Below are 18,776 nucleotides of genomic sequence, written 5' to 3'. Positions count from 1 at the left end.
CGAACAAAGTCTATAACATATATTACTATAACTTTCCACTTTTTGTACAGGTTAACATAGCTCAGTTGGTAGAGTGGTCGTCTCCCACCCTGTACATTGTGGCGGTGGCGGTCTTTTGTCCATGTAGTGATCCTGTAGTAGGAGTGATCCCGTAATAGGAGTGTAAGAGTGGGGTGTTATTCCATGTCTCTAATAACGTTAAAAACCATCTTTAGAATTTCATAAGCAGTGTTTCTGTGCTCTAACTACAAAAGTATTCTGTTTATTAATATTGAATCCTATTTCGCGGAAATTCTTATCGCAGTCTGCTCTGGAACCAATTAACCGCCATAAACTAGGGACGACTGTCGTATTAAAACAACCCCGAAAAGATTCTTTTATAATCTGTTTTCCACTTGTAACCATGAGAGATGCATTCTGTCAGTGTTGTCCAGAGTGGGCAGTTCAGTGCCAGTCTCACAGCTTTGTTGTGCATGAGTTGAAGCTTATGAATATCCTTCTTTGGAGCACATGACCAAATAACAGCAGAAGTCTAGCTGACATAACACTAATGATTGTGACAGTAGTTTGACTGAAAAATAGGCACATCTTCTAATGACAGAAACAACTGTACCCAGTTTTGGTCACTACCTTGTTAATGAGGTACGTAAGTGCCACGCCGTGATGATGGTATACCGTTCCGTCTGTTGCTTTGTTAATCTTCCTATACAGTATTCCCTCGTTTAAGTGAATATTCTTGGGAATGTTAATATAAGGAAATATTCTTGTAGTTAGAAAACCTGTTTACCACCTTCTAAATATGTTTTATTATTAGAACCCTCTAGACATGAAATAACACCTCTATAGTCATCTTTGAGATCCTGCCCCCAGTGGAAGAGTTTAAGTACCTCAGGGTCTTGTTCACGAGTGAGGGAAGGATCGAACGCAAGATCGACAGTTGAATTGGTGCGGCGTCTGCAGTGATGCTGACTCTGCATCGGCCCATTGTGATGAAGAGGCAGCTGAGCCGGTTGGGCTACGTTCTTACCCTCATCTGTGGTCGTGAGCTTTGAGTAGTGACCGATTGCGGGTACAGGCCCCTGAAATGATTTTTCTTCGTAGTTTGGCTGGGCTCTCCCTTTTAGATAAGGTGAGAAGCACTGTCATCCGGGAGAAACTCAGAGTAGAGCTGCTGCTCCTCTACATTGAGAGGGGCCAGATGAGGTGGCTCAGGTCAGGATGCCTCCCGGACGCCTTCTCTGGCGAGTAGGACTCGGGGAAGACCCGAGGACACATTGGAGAGGCTATGTCTCTCAACTGGCCTGGGAACGCTTCGGGGTCTACTGGGAGGAGCTGGACGAAGTAGACGGGGAGAGGGAAGTCTGGGCTTCCCTGCTTAGGCTGCTGCCCCTGTGACCCGACCTCGGATGGTCGGAAGAAGATGAATGGATGGATAGATGGATGGTCACCTTACACTCATATTACCCAATATAATAGGCCTCAGAAGATAAAATAAGACATATTAGACATAAATAAGACTCTTCGAAAGAGTATTATCTCATCAATGCAATATTACACCTAGTGACCAGTGTAGAATACTACATAAAGTATCATCACATCTTTGAATGCGTCTTTTGAATGTTAATTTAGCCATTTTATGTTTGCAAATGCTTAATTTAAGCAAAATATATGTACAATTTGCTTAAATATGCATATTTTTTTACTTGTAATAGGCCCTATTCAATCACGAAACAGAAATGATTTCTTAAGTAATAAAAAAATTTGTAACGTAATTGAGTGAAGCAGCGAAATTCAAAGCGTGAAGTGGCGGAGGAATACTATACTCAGACTTGTCCCAAAAAGGGGACATGTCTGATATGTTTTAGCCTCCTTGCTAGTAGGGGAGACTGGGGGCAGTTGCAACACTTTTTACATTACTCTCAATTACTCAGAGATTATTCAGACTAGGCACACCAAATCGTTACATAGTAAACCTACATCTGTCTGCTAAATAGCCATACCATTTAAAGATGGCTACATATAACATATCAATCACAATATTTATTTGAATAAAAAATTCAGACGTTGCAACTGACCCCAAACCTGGGGACAGTTGCAACACCAATCAGGGACGGTTGCAACAAATAAAAAAACATTACATTTCACCAAAATTGTATGCTTTTTGTTTAAATAACCACAGTATACAATATTAAAGTATTTAATAAGTTTAGTTTTGTGTAAAACATAGGCCTACTTTGAGTCAATGTGCAAATGTAACAGACGCTATAAAAACTCAATATTTCAGTTTGGGACAAAAAGAATAGAATCATTTGGAGTGCAAAAAACATTTATTAAACATGTGAACAAACAGTGAACAGTTTTAGTGAACAAAATTCACATTGTTTTAAAACTCCAGTGAATATAAAGTTTGATTTTTAAGTTTTGTTCAAGGCACACGAATGCTTAAAAAAATAAAACTGCAACACTCGCCTCTTCCCCAACAAATCTGCTGTCTTGTGAACTATTCCAGCAGCTTCTGAACAATTCTGCAGAACCCAGAACATTTCTGCTAGCTCACAGAAAAAAAACAGACATCTTCTTTCTCTTCAGAGTCTGATTCTTCTCTCTTCTTTTTTTTTGGTTTTCTTTACACTTTTCTTTGTGGTTTGATGTTCTTGTATTTTTTTTTTTTGCCTTCCTCTGTTCAGATTTTTAATTATTTAGTTTGTCATTAGCATTCATTTCCTATTATGATTCCCTATTCTGCCCATCATGAGCAGTAAAATATATTAATTAATATTTATTAGTGTGGTCTATTTTGATATTAGCATGGGGACAGTTGCAACCGTCCCCATAGTATCAGTCACGACAAAACACCATGTGCTAAGTAGCCACAGTGACATTGACAAATGTAAGCAATGTTGCTGCATAGTCAACAAAACAGTGATTCAAACCAAGTAGGTTTGGAGTAATTCATACAAAATATTACGATAGTATGACAAAAATACAGCTCGTGAAAAAAGCTACTTTCATACCTCCAAAACAACTTTGTCTTGATAGAAGCTGGACCAGATGCGCAATATCGTCGCTTTCTTCTTGGCGAGTAGAGGGTCTAACTGAGCATGTGCAGTATAAGTGTCATCACTCTAGCATGTTACTGATTAGACAAATAAGGCTTGTTGCAACCGTCCCCTGTTGCAACTGTCCCGTCTCCCCTAAATGACTTTTAATATGGGTGAGAAAGTGGGGATTGGCGGATAGATATAAATAATCATCCCATTCTTATTACCAGGAAACATAAACGTCTCTGTGTTGTTGGAATAGAAAGACATTTAATATGTACAATATAAGATGTAGCGTGCCATAAAGTATTCCATTGTAAAAGGGTCAGCGTGTGGTGAATCGGGCATGACAAATTTGGAATTTCACAACTTGTGATCAAATCCCCGAAGCAAGCTGAACTCCTATTAACTTTTCCGGCCCCTGGCGTGGTCAAAATGAGAACATCTCTGTTGCTTCTGTCCCGAAACAACGTTTCGATGTTATCGCGTGCATGTGGGAGGAAGATGAGCACCATGGCTCTGGTGCGTCCTTTTGTGTGGCTGACATTTACCAACACACACACACACACACACAGGACAGCTGTGTAAAGCACACTACAAGGACAAGAGCACAGTGACATGTTCCACCTACACGACACAGAAATGGAAGAAAATATCCCACAACGCATACTAAAATGTCCAAAATGTCGAAAGACACCTATTCCAACTTCAGAGTCATTTATGGATTACGAAATATTTCCCCTAACATTAAATTAGGCTTTGTGCGCTAATTTGGAGTCTTTCTGTTGCTTTCTATTCTGACAGTTTGCAAAATGTTGCTGTGGAGGAGCAATCACATTATTTCAAAGACACATGATTATTTTGTCTTTGTGGATTATTTTGGAGTCTTTTGAATGCTTTTTTTATGATGAAAGTTTGCTAAGTGTTACTGTGGAGGAGTGTTTGCATTAACTAAAAGACATCTTTATTTTGGCTTTGTGGATTATTTTGTACACTTGGAAAGAAATACGTGTCTGAAACTTTGTGATCGCATTAATTCAAAGACACATCTTTATTTTGACTTTATGGATTATTTTGGAGTCTTTCTATTGCTTTCTAATCATACTGTTTGCAAAATGTTACTGTGGAGGAGCAATCACATCAACTAAATTAAACATCTTCATTATGACTTTGTGGATCATTTTGGAGTCTTTCTATACTTTTTATTTTGAAAGTTTGCAAAATGTTACTGTGGAGTAGCAGTCCCATTAACTAAATGACACGTCGTTATTTTGACTTGGATTATTTTCGAGTCTTGCTTTCCATCCTTAAAGGCTGTGAAATGTTACTGTGGAGGAGTGGTTGCATGATAGTCCGAATTGGAGCTCTTTGCTGATTGTAACGTTTTTCCATTATTTTTGTATCTTGGTTATTTCTTCTCTAATAGAATTCTCTCCTGTCCCGTCCTCCTTCCTCTGCAGCTCTTCTCCATCGTCGTCTTCGGTTGCATCGCCAACGAGGGCTACATCAACCGGCCCAACGAGGTGGCAGAGTACTGCATCTTCAACCGCAACCAAAACGCCTGCAACTATGGCGTCTTCATGGGCTCCATGGCCTTCCTGTGCTGCATGGCCTTCCTGGCGCTGGACATCTACTTCCCACAGATCAGCAGCGTCAAAGACCGCAAGAAGGCGGTGCTGGCTGACATCGGCGTTTCAGGTATCAGCTTCCTTCAGACACAGAATGTATGTGTGCACGTTTCGTCAGGGTGGAATTATATCTGTACCTGATACTAAATGAAGCAGGAAGTAGCCTGCTAGCTAACAAACAGATGGATTTACTTTGATTAACAGTTCAGCCTTAGTGGAGGTCATTAATGAAACAAGCCATCCAATGGTGGGCAAAGACTTTGGCGTTGTACTTTCATTCACCTGGAATGCTACGACTCTTTCTGTCCGCAGCATTCTGGTCCTTCATGTGGTTTGTGGGCTTCTGCTTCTTAGCCAATCAGTGGCAGGTGACCAACCATGACGATGACCCGCTGAGGGAGGGCGGTGATGCCGCGCGGGCTGCCATCACCTTCTCCTTCTTCTCCATATTCACTTGGGTAAGCAATGTTCGACTTTGGCCAAGGGCTTGATCTTTTTGGTACAACTTTGGTAATGGTAACGGATGAGGGATTGGGTAGAAAAACATAGATACAGTGGGTATGGAAAGTATTCAGACCTCTATTCAGACTCTCTGTGTCATTGCAGCCAATTGCCAAAATCAAAAAAGTTCATTTTATTTCTCATTAATGTACACTCAGCACCCCATCTTGACAGAAATAAAATGAGATTTAGAAATGTTTGCAAATGTATTAAAAAAGAAAAAGTGAAATATCACATGGTCAGACCAGTATCAGTATTCAGACCCTGTGCTCAGTATTGAGTAGAAGCACCCTTCTGAGCTCATACAGCCGTGAGTCTTCTTGGGAATGATGCAACAAGTTTTTCACACCTGGATTTGGGGATCCTCTGCCATTCTTCCTTGCAGATCCTCTCCAGTTCTGTCAGGTTGGATGGTGAACGTTGGTGGACAGCCATTTTCAGGTCTCTCCAGAGATGCTCAATTGGGTTTAGGTCAGGTCTCTGGCTGGGCCAGTCAAGAACCGTCACAGAGTTGTTCTGAAGCCACTCCTTTGTTATTTTAGCTGTGTGCTGAGGGTCATTGTCCTGTTGAAAGGTGAATCTTCGGCCCAGTCTGAGGTCCTGAGCACTCTGGAAGAGGCTTTCCTTCAGGGTATCTCTGTGCTTGGCCGCATTCATCTCTCCTTCAATTGCAACCAGTCGTCCTGTCCCTGCAGCTGAAAAACACCCCCACAACATGATGCTCCCACCACCATGTTTCACTATAGGGATTGTATTGGGCAGGTGATGAGCAGTGCCTGGTTTTCTCCACACATGCCACCAAAAAGTTCAATCTTGGTCTCATCAGACCAGAGAATCTTATTTCTCATAGTCTGGCAGTCCTTCATGTGTTTTTCATGTTTCTTGCACTGAAGAGAGGCTTCTGTCGGGCCACTCTGCCATAAAGCCCCGGCTGGTGGAGGGCTGCAGTGATAGTTGACTTTGTGGAACTTTCTTCCAGCTCCCTACTGCATCTCTGGAGCTCAGCCACAGTGATCTTTGGGTTCTTTTTACCTCTCTCACCAAGGCTCTTCTCCCACGATTGCTCAGTTTGGCTGGACGGCCAGGTCTAGGAAGAGTTGTGGTCGTCCCAAACTTCTTCTATTTGAGGATTATGGAGGCCACTGTGCTCTTAAAAACCTTGAGTGCTGCAGAAATTCTTTTGTAACCTTGGCCAGATCTGTGCCTTGCCACAATTCTGCCTCTGAGCTCCTTAGGCAGTTCCTTCGACCTCATGATTCTCATTTGCTCTGACATGCACTGTGAGCTGGAAGGTCTTATATACAGTAGACAGGTGTGTGCCTTTCCTAATCAACTCCAGTTTAATTAAACACTTTAATGGACTCCAATAAAAGGAACCACCTCAAGGAGGATCAGAAGAAATGGACAGCATGTGAGTTAAATATGAATGTCGCTGCAAAGGGTCTAAATACTTCTGACCATGTGATTTTCAGTTTTTCTTTTTTAATAAATTTGCAAACATTTCTACGTTTATGTTTTTTTTCTGTTAAGATGGGGTCCTGAGTGTACATTAATGAGAAATAAAATGAACTTTTTTGATTTTGCCAAATGGCTACAAAGACACAAAGAGTGAAAAATTTAAAGGGGTCTGAATACTTTCCATACGCACTGTATGTTTCCAGTCCAAAAGAAGAGTGCAGAATATTTATATCAGACACTAAGCTTCAGCTTTGTTTTTTTTATGTTGATTTTATAAACATCAACAGCTTCTTACGTGTTTTGGATCCCTGTTGAAATATTGAACAATGTTTTCTATACACGGAGGCAGATTTTTAAGTTTTCAAGTTCCAGGGGTCTGCTTGAGGAGGTGGCATAAAACTTTCTGTTGCCTTTTACATTATTTCATCATTCTTCTGTTATCTGTGTGCTGCCTCCAAAAATGGCTGGACAGGCAGCCATATATATATATATATATATATGAATATATATATATAAATTGAAAAGTGAACATTTATAAATAAAATGAAAAAAATGTCAAATACAAACATAATAAGAAAAAAATAAAATAAATACCACAAAAAATGGCACAATGAAAAAAATAAAGTGAAAATAAAATAAAATAAAATTTTAAAATTACAAAAATAATAACAAAAAATAAAATAAACACTTCCAAAAGTGCTACAATTATAAATAGATAAATAATAATACAATAAAATGTCAGTGAAAATGGCAAAAAAACCCAGCACAATTAGCTTGAAATCATTGTAAACAAGGGAATCTGGTCCCCGTAGTTATGTGCAATACCGCCAGTTTCCCTTCCAATCCGATACTGTGTCAAATTCAGGCTGATACTGGCGATACGCTACCTTTGGGCAAAGTCAGCTGAGCCTATCCCAGCTGACTTTGGGAGAGAGGAGGGGTACACCCTGGACTGGTCGCCAGCCAATGGCAGGGCACATATAGACAAACAACCATTCACACTCACATTCATATCTATGGACAATTTAGAGTAGCAGATTAACCTGACATGCATGTTTTGGGAATTTTGGAGGAAGCTGGACTGCCCGGAAAAAACCCACACACGCACGGGTAGGACACGCAAAGTCTACACAGAGATGCCCAACAGAGATTCTAACCAAGATCTTCTCAATCTCCTGACTGTGTAGCCAACATGCTAACCACTAGGCCACCATGCACCTAGAGTCTTTATGTATTTATTGATTTTAAAGTCACATATACTATTGTACAAAAAACAAAAGAACTTTATTCTCTACTCTAACTTTATTATCATAATATTTTGACTTTCTCTTAACATTATAACTTTTCTAATTTCCCAAAAATTACAACTTTATTTGTGTTTTGTTTGTTTCTCATAATATTACGACTTTAAAAAATAGGCTATTTTCTTTAATATTTTAACTTTATGCTACTAAAATGACATTATCTTTCCTCATAATATCACGTTATTCTCGTAAAATTACATCTTTTTGCCGTTAGATTGCAACTTTTTTCTCTTAACATTTTCACTTTATTCTTGGAAAATTACTACCGATTTTTCAATTTTTGCTGTTGTGTTTGATTTTTAGTTTCATTGTGAAATTATATTTTTAAACCACACTTTGGACACCCCTAATTTAGCGGCTGCATTGCGAGCACACCTCCACAAGTGGCATCCTATGGTAGGATCAACTGGATCATGCAGATCACGCACACCATTGGTCTTAGATTTCCATTTCCTAAGTATGGTCTGTACTCATGCTGCTATGTGTCGACTTCCTGGTTCTGGCTTAGTCTTAGTCTTAGAATAAACTTTGAGAATACACTTCCTCTCTCTAACACTTGAAAGTATGCCAAGACATAATCTCAACAATAATGGTGACCTGGTGTGATGTGGGTTGGACAGCAAGATGCATCACAGGAGTAACACCATCTTGTGAAAGGTGATGTTCATCTGCAGGTGTGTTTGTGTTATTGTACAATTTTAAGGATATGAAAAAGATGATTTAACAAGTTGAAGTGTACATTGCATGTCCTTAAAGGGGAATGTATCCTCCCTTTGCAGCTTAAATGTTGTACTTTGTTTGCCCCCTTCCTGATTTCTTTTTTTTTGCCCCTTTGTCACACTTAAATGTTTCAGATCATCAAACACATGTAAATATTAGTCCATGACAACACAACTGAACACAAAATGTCGTTTTTAAATGAAGGTTTTTATTATTAAGGGAGAAAACAATGCAAAGCTACATGGCCCTGTGTGAAAAAGTGATTGCCCCCTAAACCTAATAAGTGGTTGGGCCCCCCTTAGCAGCAACAACTGCAATCAAGCGTTTGCGATAACTTGCAATGAGTCTCTTACAGCGCTGTGGAGGAATTTTGGCCCACTCATCTTTGCAGAATTGTTGTCATTCAGCCACATTGGAGGCTTTTCCAGCATGAAGCGCCTTTTTAAGGTCATGCCACAGCATCTCAATAGGATTCAGGTCAGGACTTTGACTAGGCCACTCCAAAGTCTTCAGCCATTCAGAGGTGGACTTGCTGGTGTGTTTTGGATCATTGTCCTGCAGCAGAACCCAAGTTGGTTTCAGCTTGAGGTCACCAACAGATGGCCGGACATTCTCCTTCAGGATTTTCGTGGTTCCATTTACAACAGCAAGTCTTCCAGGTCCTGAAGCAGCAAAACAGCCCCAGACCATCACACCACCACCACCATATTTTACTGATGGTATGATGTTCTTTTTATGAAATGTGGGGTTACTTTTACGTCAGATGTAATGGGACACACACCTTCCAAAAAAGTTCAACTTTTGTCTCGTCAGACCACAGAGTATTTTCCCAAAGGTCTTGGGGATTATCAAGTTGTTTTCTGGCAAAATTGAGACGAGCCTTAATGTTCTTTTTGTTCGGTAGCGTTTTTTGTCTTGGAACTCTGACGTGCAGGCCGTTTTTGCCCAGTGTCTTTTCTTATGGTGGAGTCATGAACACTGACCTTAACTGAGGCAAGTGAGGCCTGCAGTTCTTTGGATGTTGTTGTGGGGTCTTTTGTGACCTCTTGGATGAGTCGTTGCTGCGCTCTTGAGGTCATTTTGGTCCCGGGAAGGTTCACCACTGTTCCATGTTTTCGCCATTTGTGGATAATGGCTCTCACTGTGGTTCGCTGGAGTCCCAAAGCTTTAGAAATGGCTTTATAACCTTTTACACACTGATAGAGCTCAATTAATCTCAGTTAAGTTATGTTTTATCAAGGGGCAATCACTTTTTCACACAGGGCCATGTAGGTTTGGATTTTTTTTCTCCCTTAATGATAAAGTTTCATTTAAAAACTGCATTTTGTGTTCAGTTGTGTTGTCATTGACAAATATTTACATTTGTTTGATGATCTGAAGCATATCAGTGTGACAAACATGCAAAAATCACTAAACATGACATGGAATTGATGAACTGAAGTGGTCGGGACTTCAAGTGGAAGAAAAGAGTCTTCTGAAAGGAAGGAGCCTTTATGCTCTTATTGCTCCATGTGGGCACATGCTGGCGTGTGATTGGTTGATGTGGATGTTGTTCCGACAGGGCGCCCAGGCTCTGTTCTCCATGGAGAAGTTAAAGAATGTGTCCTTTGAAGAGGAATACACCAAGCTGTTCCCGCCGCAGCCTCATCAACCGCCACTGATCTGATGCTGCTTTTGTTTTACCTTTTTGTTTTTTCAAAGAGAGTACTCAGGTTTTTGATGATTCTATTGCTTAACGTCCTTTCTGTGGGCTTCCTTTCCACCATCTCATCACATGAAACCAGTACGTCAAGGCTTACGTCCTTTAGTAGCTCTCTTTATTCGCTCAATATCACCTCATCAATACATTGATTACAAACCAGAAACCTTGTTTTCTAGTTCAGAAGGAGCTGAAAGATGTCATGTGATTTTTTTTTGTCCCCTACCTAAAAAGGAGGGAGTGAATTACAGTTTTCTAAAAGAATGAAATGTTTGGCGTCTCCTTTTGTTTTGAATGACTTCACCTGCTGACCGCCTATGTCAGGGGTGTCCAACCTTTTGAGCTTTCACCTTGTGAAAAATGAAAATTTGATATTTTGTAAAGCAACACATGTAGATATGCTAAGAAGTTATATACTTTATATTTCATCTCATCTTTGTCATATAGGTAAAAAAACATATAATTAATATCAACTTCTCTCTTTGCTCTTTTTCCCCATTTTTGCTGTTTTTTTTTCCAAATGTGTCAACTTACTTCTTAAATCTTGGTGAATGTTCTTCTTGTAATATAATGATATATATTATCCTATACTATTTGGACTTTATTCCCATATTATTATAACTTTTTCCCCAACCTAATTTTCCAAAAATTACAATTTTTTTTCCCCTCATAACAAAAAAACAGCAGTGGCCGCAAATAGCCTCTGGCCTGCACTTTGGACACCCCTGGCCTATATGAACAAAAGTATTGGGACAGAGCTCTTAATCAATGACTAGAATGAAAGGTTGGACTCGACCGCTTCAGTCGCGATTCTTCACCTGGGCGAGACATTTTGGACAATTTTAGGCTTCTAACAGTGTAGGAATTTCTTGGGGAAGAAAGACCCTTATGTGTCTCCAGTGCACACAGCAAGGTCCACACAAGCATGCCTGCTCTGACTCCATATGGTCGTCACCTTTCGCTTCCTAAAGCTGTCCCAATACTTTTGTCCATAGTTTGTATGGTGGCTGCTGTCGTGGGAGACAAAAAGATGATGTTTTATGCACTGCGGCGCTGTAGCTGTTCAATAATGCAACATGTTCCTGCGCCGGTGCAGCCTGGAGACACTGAGGTGGTCAGAGAGCGGATTACAATGCCCCCCCACCCCCCCACCCCCCCAACCCCATGGCAGAGTAACTAACATGCTTTGACTGAACTGTCGCTAATAAACTTCACAAGCTTTCTAGACGACTAATCAATGTTTTCCCTCTCTGTTCTTCTCTGCTAACACACCTGCATCTTGTTCTTCATCATCTTCATCCATCCTTTGCCCCCCCCAACACACACACCCCTGCAACCCCTCCCCACTATTCCAAAGGCAGGACAGTCCTTCCTGGGCTTCCAGAAGTACAAGCTGGGGGCCGACTCGGCCCTCTTCTCCCAGGACTACACGGACCCCAGCCAGGACGCGGCCGGGGGCGGACCCTACACCTCCTTCGGCGGTGACGACCTGGAGAGCCCGGGCGGAAGAGGAGGGGGGCAAGCCAACAGCGACGGCGTGTTTGACGGCACCACGGGATACCAGCGCCAGGACTACTGAAGGGGGCGAAGGTAGACGTACGCAAAACTTTGGCGGGGTGGGGGTCAGGTCAGGTCGTCCTATTCACATGACACGTAATTATAGTTTGAAATAAAACACAGTGGAACCTCTGAGGTTGAACACAACCACAGGAAATAATGTCCATTCACCACATGGTGGCCACCGTCCAACCTTCATCTGTGCAGGCAAGTGTAAAAAAGAAGTTAAGCTCTGCTAATAGTCAAAGGTAAAAACTACTAAATAGTCCATCCAACCTCAACCTTAACCCTTTGGAGTCCAGGCGAGGATTTTGCAGTTTTACATACTTTTGTGTTTACTTTTACAGTAACCACTCGACAGTTCGTGGTGGTCGTCACGCTTTTAAAAGAATATGAATGAATAAATCATCCTGTTTCGTGGTTGAATACAGCCTAAGATTAGCCAAAAAAATATGCATCTTGAAGCAAATTTGACATATTTTTTGCCTAAGTGAGGCATTTTCAAGCACAAACATGTCTAAATGAAGTAAAAGTCAGATATAAGGCATTCAGATGATGCATTCAAAGACGTTGTGTTGATGTGTACTATTCTAAACTGGTCACTAGGTGTCAGTAATGTTAATAATAATCCCTAACACAGGTACCCACGGCAAGCTAAAACTCGACTCTGAACCCCCGACGCCACTTCTTGCCCACCCTCCTACTCATCTCCCCGAGCAACAGTACACAGTTACAGCAACACACACGAGGATGAGTCTTATTTATGTCTTATTTTCTCTTGTTATGTCTACTACATTGGGTCATAGGAATAGAAAGGTGACTATAGGGGTGTTATTTCATGTCTCGAGGGCTCTAATCATGTTCAAAAGTGTATTTAAACAGGTTCAAAATTCAACTTATGAATAAGGAATCCTACTTCTTCTTTTCTCGGAATTCTTGGAAAATTGCAACTTTTTTTCATTAGAATACGACTTTTTTTCTCTTAATATTTTGACTTTACTCTCATATTTTTATAACTTTTCCCCTAATTGTTGTTATTCCCATTTTACTATAACTTTTTCCCTAACCTAATTTTCCAACTTTATTTTGTTTTGTTTCCTATGATATTACAACTTTCAAAATAACCTGTTTTTCTTTAATATTTCAACCCTAGGTCGCACGGTGGCCTAGTGGTTAGCATGTCGGCCTATGCGTGCGTGGGTTTTCTCCGTGTTCTCTTAATATTTTGACTTTATTCCCATAAAATTACAGTTGTTTTTTTTGGTTTTGTTTACGATTTTTGCTGTGTTCTTTTTCAACTTTCTTCTTGTAAATTTTCTTCTCGTAGTATTATGACTTTATTCCCATAATATTTGGACTTAAATTCTGTAATATTACATACTAATAAAAAAAAAAAAAACTAAAGTAAAAAAAAAATATATAAATGGACTGATCAAGGTCATGTCTGGAACCTTGATTACTGTATATCTCACCTAAAAACTGTTTATCTTGCCTGGTTTGGTTTCCTTATTTTCCAGTATAAGCGCACGTTTGACCGTACAGTTATTTGACATAGTGTATTACATTTTTTCTCCATTGGTTTGGCTCATTTCTTGAAACACAAATGACATTCTCAAAATAACACGGACAAATCTCCAAACACAACCTCGCAGTTGTTCACAGCACAATTGCAGTTCTCATTGATTTCATGAAATTGCAAACGTCTTAGTACGCGTCTCAATGTCTAAGACCAGCGTTGCAAATGATTTAGTACAGTTAGCCTACATTTACAATAGATCACGTGGATCTAAACTGATTGCCTGTTCTCTGGTCTAACGGTTGTTTTCTCTCCAAAACGTGTCGGCATCATTTCATTGTGTAACGTTTACGTTATGAGAAACACATTTTTTCATTGCTGCGATGTATGGAAGTTATTTGGTGTTTGTGAATAAAAACAGTACAATTTCCATGGCAGGATGAGTGCAATATGTGCCGAAAGGACGATGCATTTTTGGGGCCACTGAAAGAAATGTAGTTTTGATGCATAAAAAGTAAAGAGTTTTGGGAAAGATATGAGCTTTTGCAGGTGAATCATGGTGTTGTGCTGAACCATCCAACCGTCCATTTTCTATGCCTCTTATCCTGATTAGGGTTGCAGGTATGCTGGAGCTGACTTCGGGCGAGAGGCGGGGTACACCGTGGACTGGTCGCCAGTCAATCGTAGGGCACATATAGACAAACAACCATTCACACTCACATTGATGCCTATGGACAATTTAGAGTCTCCAACATGCATGTTTTTGGAATGTGGGAGGAAACCAGAGAAAACCCACGCACGCACGGGGAGAACATGCAAACTCCACACAGAGATGCCCAACGGAGATTCGGACACAGATCTATGTGGCCAACATGCTAACCACTCGGCCACCGTGCGGCCCTTGTGTTGAACCACCCAGGTTTATTTTGGTAAAAGAACCAAGAGTGTTGAGAAAGTTCGGTCTATTTCAGGAAATGAGCCAAAGCATTTGAGAAGGAAGGATCTTTGCATTTTGGTGGCACTGACTATTCATACACGAAAGGAATTAAGCTTTGAAGCGTGAATGAACAGTTTTAGGAGCGATGTGAGCTTTTGCAAGTGAACTATAGTGTTGTGCTTAACTGTTTGGCCAAATGAACTTAGAGTTTGGAGAATGTAATTTCTATTTCAAGAAATGAGCCAAACCAATGGAGAAAAACTGTAACACATTAGGCCAGTGGGGAAAATTGGGATATACAGTATATATATATATATATATATTTTTTAATATAAAAACATGTAGAATGCAAATATAAAATGTATCCATCATGTACAAATTTAGCAAACAACAAAGATAGATGTCATGAAATACTTATTCTAAGAATCATTAACCTGCAAAGTCAGGCGAGGCCTCAGGCAGTTACTATTTCCTAATTACTGTAAGCACCTCCCCCCTTCTGCAACCAAACGGCCCTTCATGCTTTGATAGATTTTTCATCAATAGGAAGGCGGTGTTGTGTTTCATTGCTTCTTCCCTTTCGCTTTCAAAGCGGTGCCTGTCTGCACCAAAGGTGCGCACAAATGTGACACGTGTTATTGATCATAAGTCTGGTTTTGCCAGTTAAAGACTCGTATGTGGTGTGAGGTCTGGACTTTTGATGCAAGTCGGTTCGGACCGTCCATGTGGCGGCCTCATTGGCGTTATTGTTGTCCCCAAAAATGATTGGTCGAACTCTTGCGTTTGCCTTTGAAGGTTCCACTGTAATAACTTTGACAATAAAATGGACAATATGGCCGACATCAAATCAAATCATAGCGGATTTGGTGTTGCGCACGGTTGTCTCCCTCCCCCCAACACCATGTGCCATTTAGTGTTTGCTTCTGTATGCGACGGAAGTGCTGATTGCCGATCAACGGGTTTCCTTCCTGTTTGAATGCTTTATTGTGAAGACGTGATGGAAAACAGGAAGTAGAAGTCAACGCGTCTTAAAAATGGAATAAAAAAATATCGAGATGGGTCAGACGTGGGCGTGGCCCACACTGAGGTGGCAACAGGTTGGAGTAGTGATTTTTTTTTCAAAACTAGTGCTGTCAAATGATTAAAAATTATTATCAAATTAATCACAGTTTTCAAATGAATTAACCATGATTAATCACCATTTGCAACCGTGTAAAATATGCCCATTTTGACTGTATTTTATGTACAGTAAGATAAGTGAGAGGACACAATTTTAACAACTCCAAATGAACTGAAAATGTTTTTTTTAATAGTAGCAGAACATTTCAATCACACATTAAGGTGTTATTATCATGAGCCATGATGGGTTGCATTCAAAGACACTACGTAATTTAAAATAAATTCACATGTTTTGAGTGCACAGTCATCCCTCGTTTACTGTGGTTAATTGGTTCCAGAACTGACCGTGATAAGTGAATTTCTGCAAAATCGGATTCAGTATTAATAAACAGAATATTTTCACAGTTATGGAATAGAAAACCTGCTTATGACTTCTTAAATACGGGTTTTAACATTACGAGAGCCCTCAAGACATGAAATAACACTCTTATAGTCACCTTTACACTCCTATTACCCAATATAGTAGCTGTAATCAGAGAAAATAAAACACATTAGACATAATATAACACAGACTCACACATTAGCAGTTCCTTGTTTTTTTTTTTATGGACAGCGTACTTCCAGCGTACTTCCAGCGTACTTCCACCATTTATGGCAGCTTTAAACTCGTTTCCCAAAATAGTAGACAAAATAAGAGTAAATAAGCCATTTAAGATGTAAATAAAACTCCTGCTGGAGCGGTGTCGCAGTAAATGAGCACTGTTGCCAACTTTTCAGTAAGAAAAGTAGCTATTGGCTGTCCTAGAAGTTGCTAGATGACATCATTGTCTAATTTGCATACGTTGTTGTAAAACGCTGTACGAGAAAAGCATAACCTCATAGGAGAGACAAAAAAAAGTGTTAATTTAAAATTGACCATCATTTCATCTAAATAAAATAACTTTGATATTTAATCTTGGCAAGTGCCTCTCAAAGTTCTCCCATCACACGTTGGCTATTGGGAACTTTTTTAAATTAGCACAATTGAACAGAGAATAACAGATTATGCTGTGTTTATTCTGTGGCTCACATTAACATGACTCATGAGTGGCTCACTCTTCTAGTGAATATATGCAGTAGCAACTGGTTTATCATTTGCTTACATTTACCAGAACAAATTGTAAGACAATCAACTTCATTTTACAAATAAAGTAGCAATTGACTATCAAAAAATATATAAACACACCCTCCTCTTTTATCCAAGCTTACTTAAGAGTAAGAAACATTTGCGTGTGTAAAACAGCTCCACCCCTGCGGCTCGTGCATGTGTGATTAATTTGCACTTTCGATGTGTAGAGCTACATGTCACGCACTCAATGTGCCGTGGAAACTGACTGTACACTGCCGGCTTGTGACTGCCTTTGGACGGGGCGGACCTGTCAACGGCACTCGCTGTTGCCCAGTGACAACACGACATGCAGAACACGTGCTTTCACTTTTGAGTCCCCAAATACTCCTCGACGATGCCAGAAAAAGTCGCTAGATTTGTCGCTTTTGAGAAAATATATATGGTCAAGGGGGGCTGGAATGTCTTATTTGTATTTTAGTTCATTTAGTTACTTCATTTAGCCATTTTTAGGCTTAATTTAGGCCAAGAATAAGTACAATTTACTTAATTATGCATATTTTTACTAACAATAGACCACATTCAACCACAAAACAGCGATCATTTATTCATACATTAATTTGTGAAAAACCGTGACAGAGTGTGAGGGCCTGATGTAGCGAGGGACGACTGTAGATGTATTTTTGGGGATTTTCGAGCATACTTACATGCAGCGAATTGTACTTCCGCAGTAAGAGTTACGTTTGTGAATGATAAGAATATCGACTTACTGCTGTTCTCTGTCTTTCTGTTTATTTAGACCACACATACACGCATAATAAAGACGCTGTTGTGATGTTCGGAGTGTCACTGAACGCGCCTCGTGGTCGTCCAGCGGCAATCAGGAAGTGTCGTTCGGATCACGACTGGACTAGAGCACTGATCTGTATTATATATCTGGATACACCATACGTCGCACCCGCCCGTGCAAACCGCTGAAGCCACCGAGAGGCCATTTTACCACTCACATCTCGTACGTAGCAGACTACATTGGCACATCGTACAAAGCAGATGAAGAGGCTCGCAGAACATCTATATTTTACATTAAAAAGCGGGGAGATTCTCCCATTCCTTCAAGTAACGCAACCTTCGTCCCTTAAAAACGATTTGATACGTTATTCTCTATCTTTTGGCTATATTAAATGTACTTTTTCCCTTTCCAATTCTCATTGCCTTTGAGACAAAATTCTACTGTGCACCCACCACTCCCATAGAGCAATGCATAGTTTTACTCCTCTAGAAAGAGATTTTCATTTGAACTGCATATCCCATCCCTTTTTACACTAAAATCCATGGACATGATCCTTTACTTTTTTTCTTACTTTCATACAATTCACTGTGCTCTCGTCTGTACAAAATATGAATCATCAAAGAGAGTGACTTTGGACAAGTTTTAAATCATTTAACATTTTGCTGATTTTTTTCTGATTTTTTTTTTTTGTGTTATGAAATATAAATAACCTCTTTTCTGATATAGAAATATATTTAAACAAAAACCACAGGAATAATATGTAATAATATATAAACCTTGTCTCTATATGGGGGTTCATTTGAAATTCGGGTAAACAAAAAAAAAACGCATTTTTTTATATTTGCAAGCAACCGCAAATTATTTAGTAGTCAGGTCGCGGTTGTTTGTTTACATACCCCCCACATCCCCCTATGTAAAGCCGTTATGACTCAGGTATGGTATGATATCGACAGAATTTTTAAAAATGATCATACCCGAGGCCTTATGACTAAGCTCAAGCACACCTGTTGAGTGGGTAACAAACTAACAACAGACTTAACAACTCACAAGTTCTCACATAAGTCATTGTCCGAGAAGTGTTTCTTGTGAGCGGTAATATGGCAGCCGCGTGGCTTCACAAGTCATTGACCAATGGTCTATCCAGATATATAATACGGATCAGTGGGACTAGAGACGTGTTAGTCAATTGGAGATACATAATTGCACTGCTGTTGATGTGTTCAGGTCAGAATAAGTACTCAGACTCTGTGTAGGGACGCTATTGTGCCTCCTTCTGCCGTCATCACAGAGAGGCGTGGCTTGACACGATGAGCATGCGTTAATTACGCTACTGATTTTAACGTGCTTCATGAAATAAATGAGTTACCGCCATAAAACGCGCTATTTTTGACAGCCCTAAAA

At 40.0% G+C, this 18,776-nt stretch overlaps 1 protein-coding gene across 4 annotated transcripts in view; it reads left to right on the top strand.

Annotated features, from left to right (window-relative positions):
- Window positions 1–18,776, top strand: part of LOC129182446 (synaptogyrin-1-like) — a 41,492-nt gene that overhangs the window by 21,244 nt on the left and 1,472 nt on the right. For 3 of the 4 annotated variants that reach the window (XR_008570642.1, XM_054778584.1, XM_054778583.1), the window contains exons 2-4: window positions 4,502–4,739; window positions 4,982–5,127; window positions 11,709–11,941. Coding sequence is in view for 3 of the 4 variants with exons in the window: in XM_054778584.1 (XP_054634559.1) it covers window positions 4,502–4,739; window positions 4,982–5,127; window positions 11,709–11,930 (606 nt within the window). In the remaining variant the exon portion in view is untranslated. Of the gene's footprint in view, window positions 1–4,501; window positions 4,740–4,981; window positions 5,128–10,213; window positions 11,649–11,708; window positions 11,942–18,776 lie in introns of those variants that run through there. The other variant, XM_054778586.1, reaches the window with a different exon arrangement.

This window comes from Dunckerocampus dactyliophorus, chromosome 6, assembly GCF_027744805.1.
Source record: "Dunckerocampus dactyliophorus isolate RoL2022-P2 chromosome 6, RoL_Ddac_1.1, whole genome shotgun sequence".
NCBI lineage: Eukaryota > Metazoa > Chordata > Actinopteri > Syngnathiformes > Syngnathidae > Dunckerocampus > Dunckerocampus dactyliophorus.
This window is presented reverse-complemented; position numbering and strand designations above follow the sequence as displayed.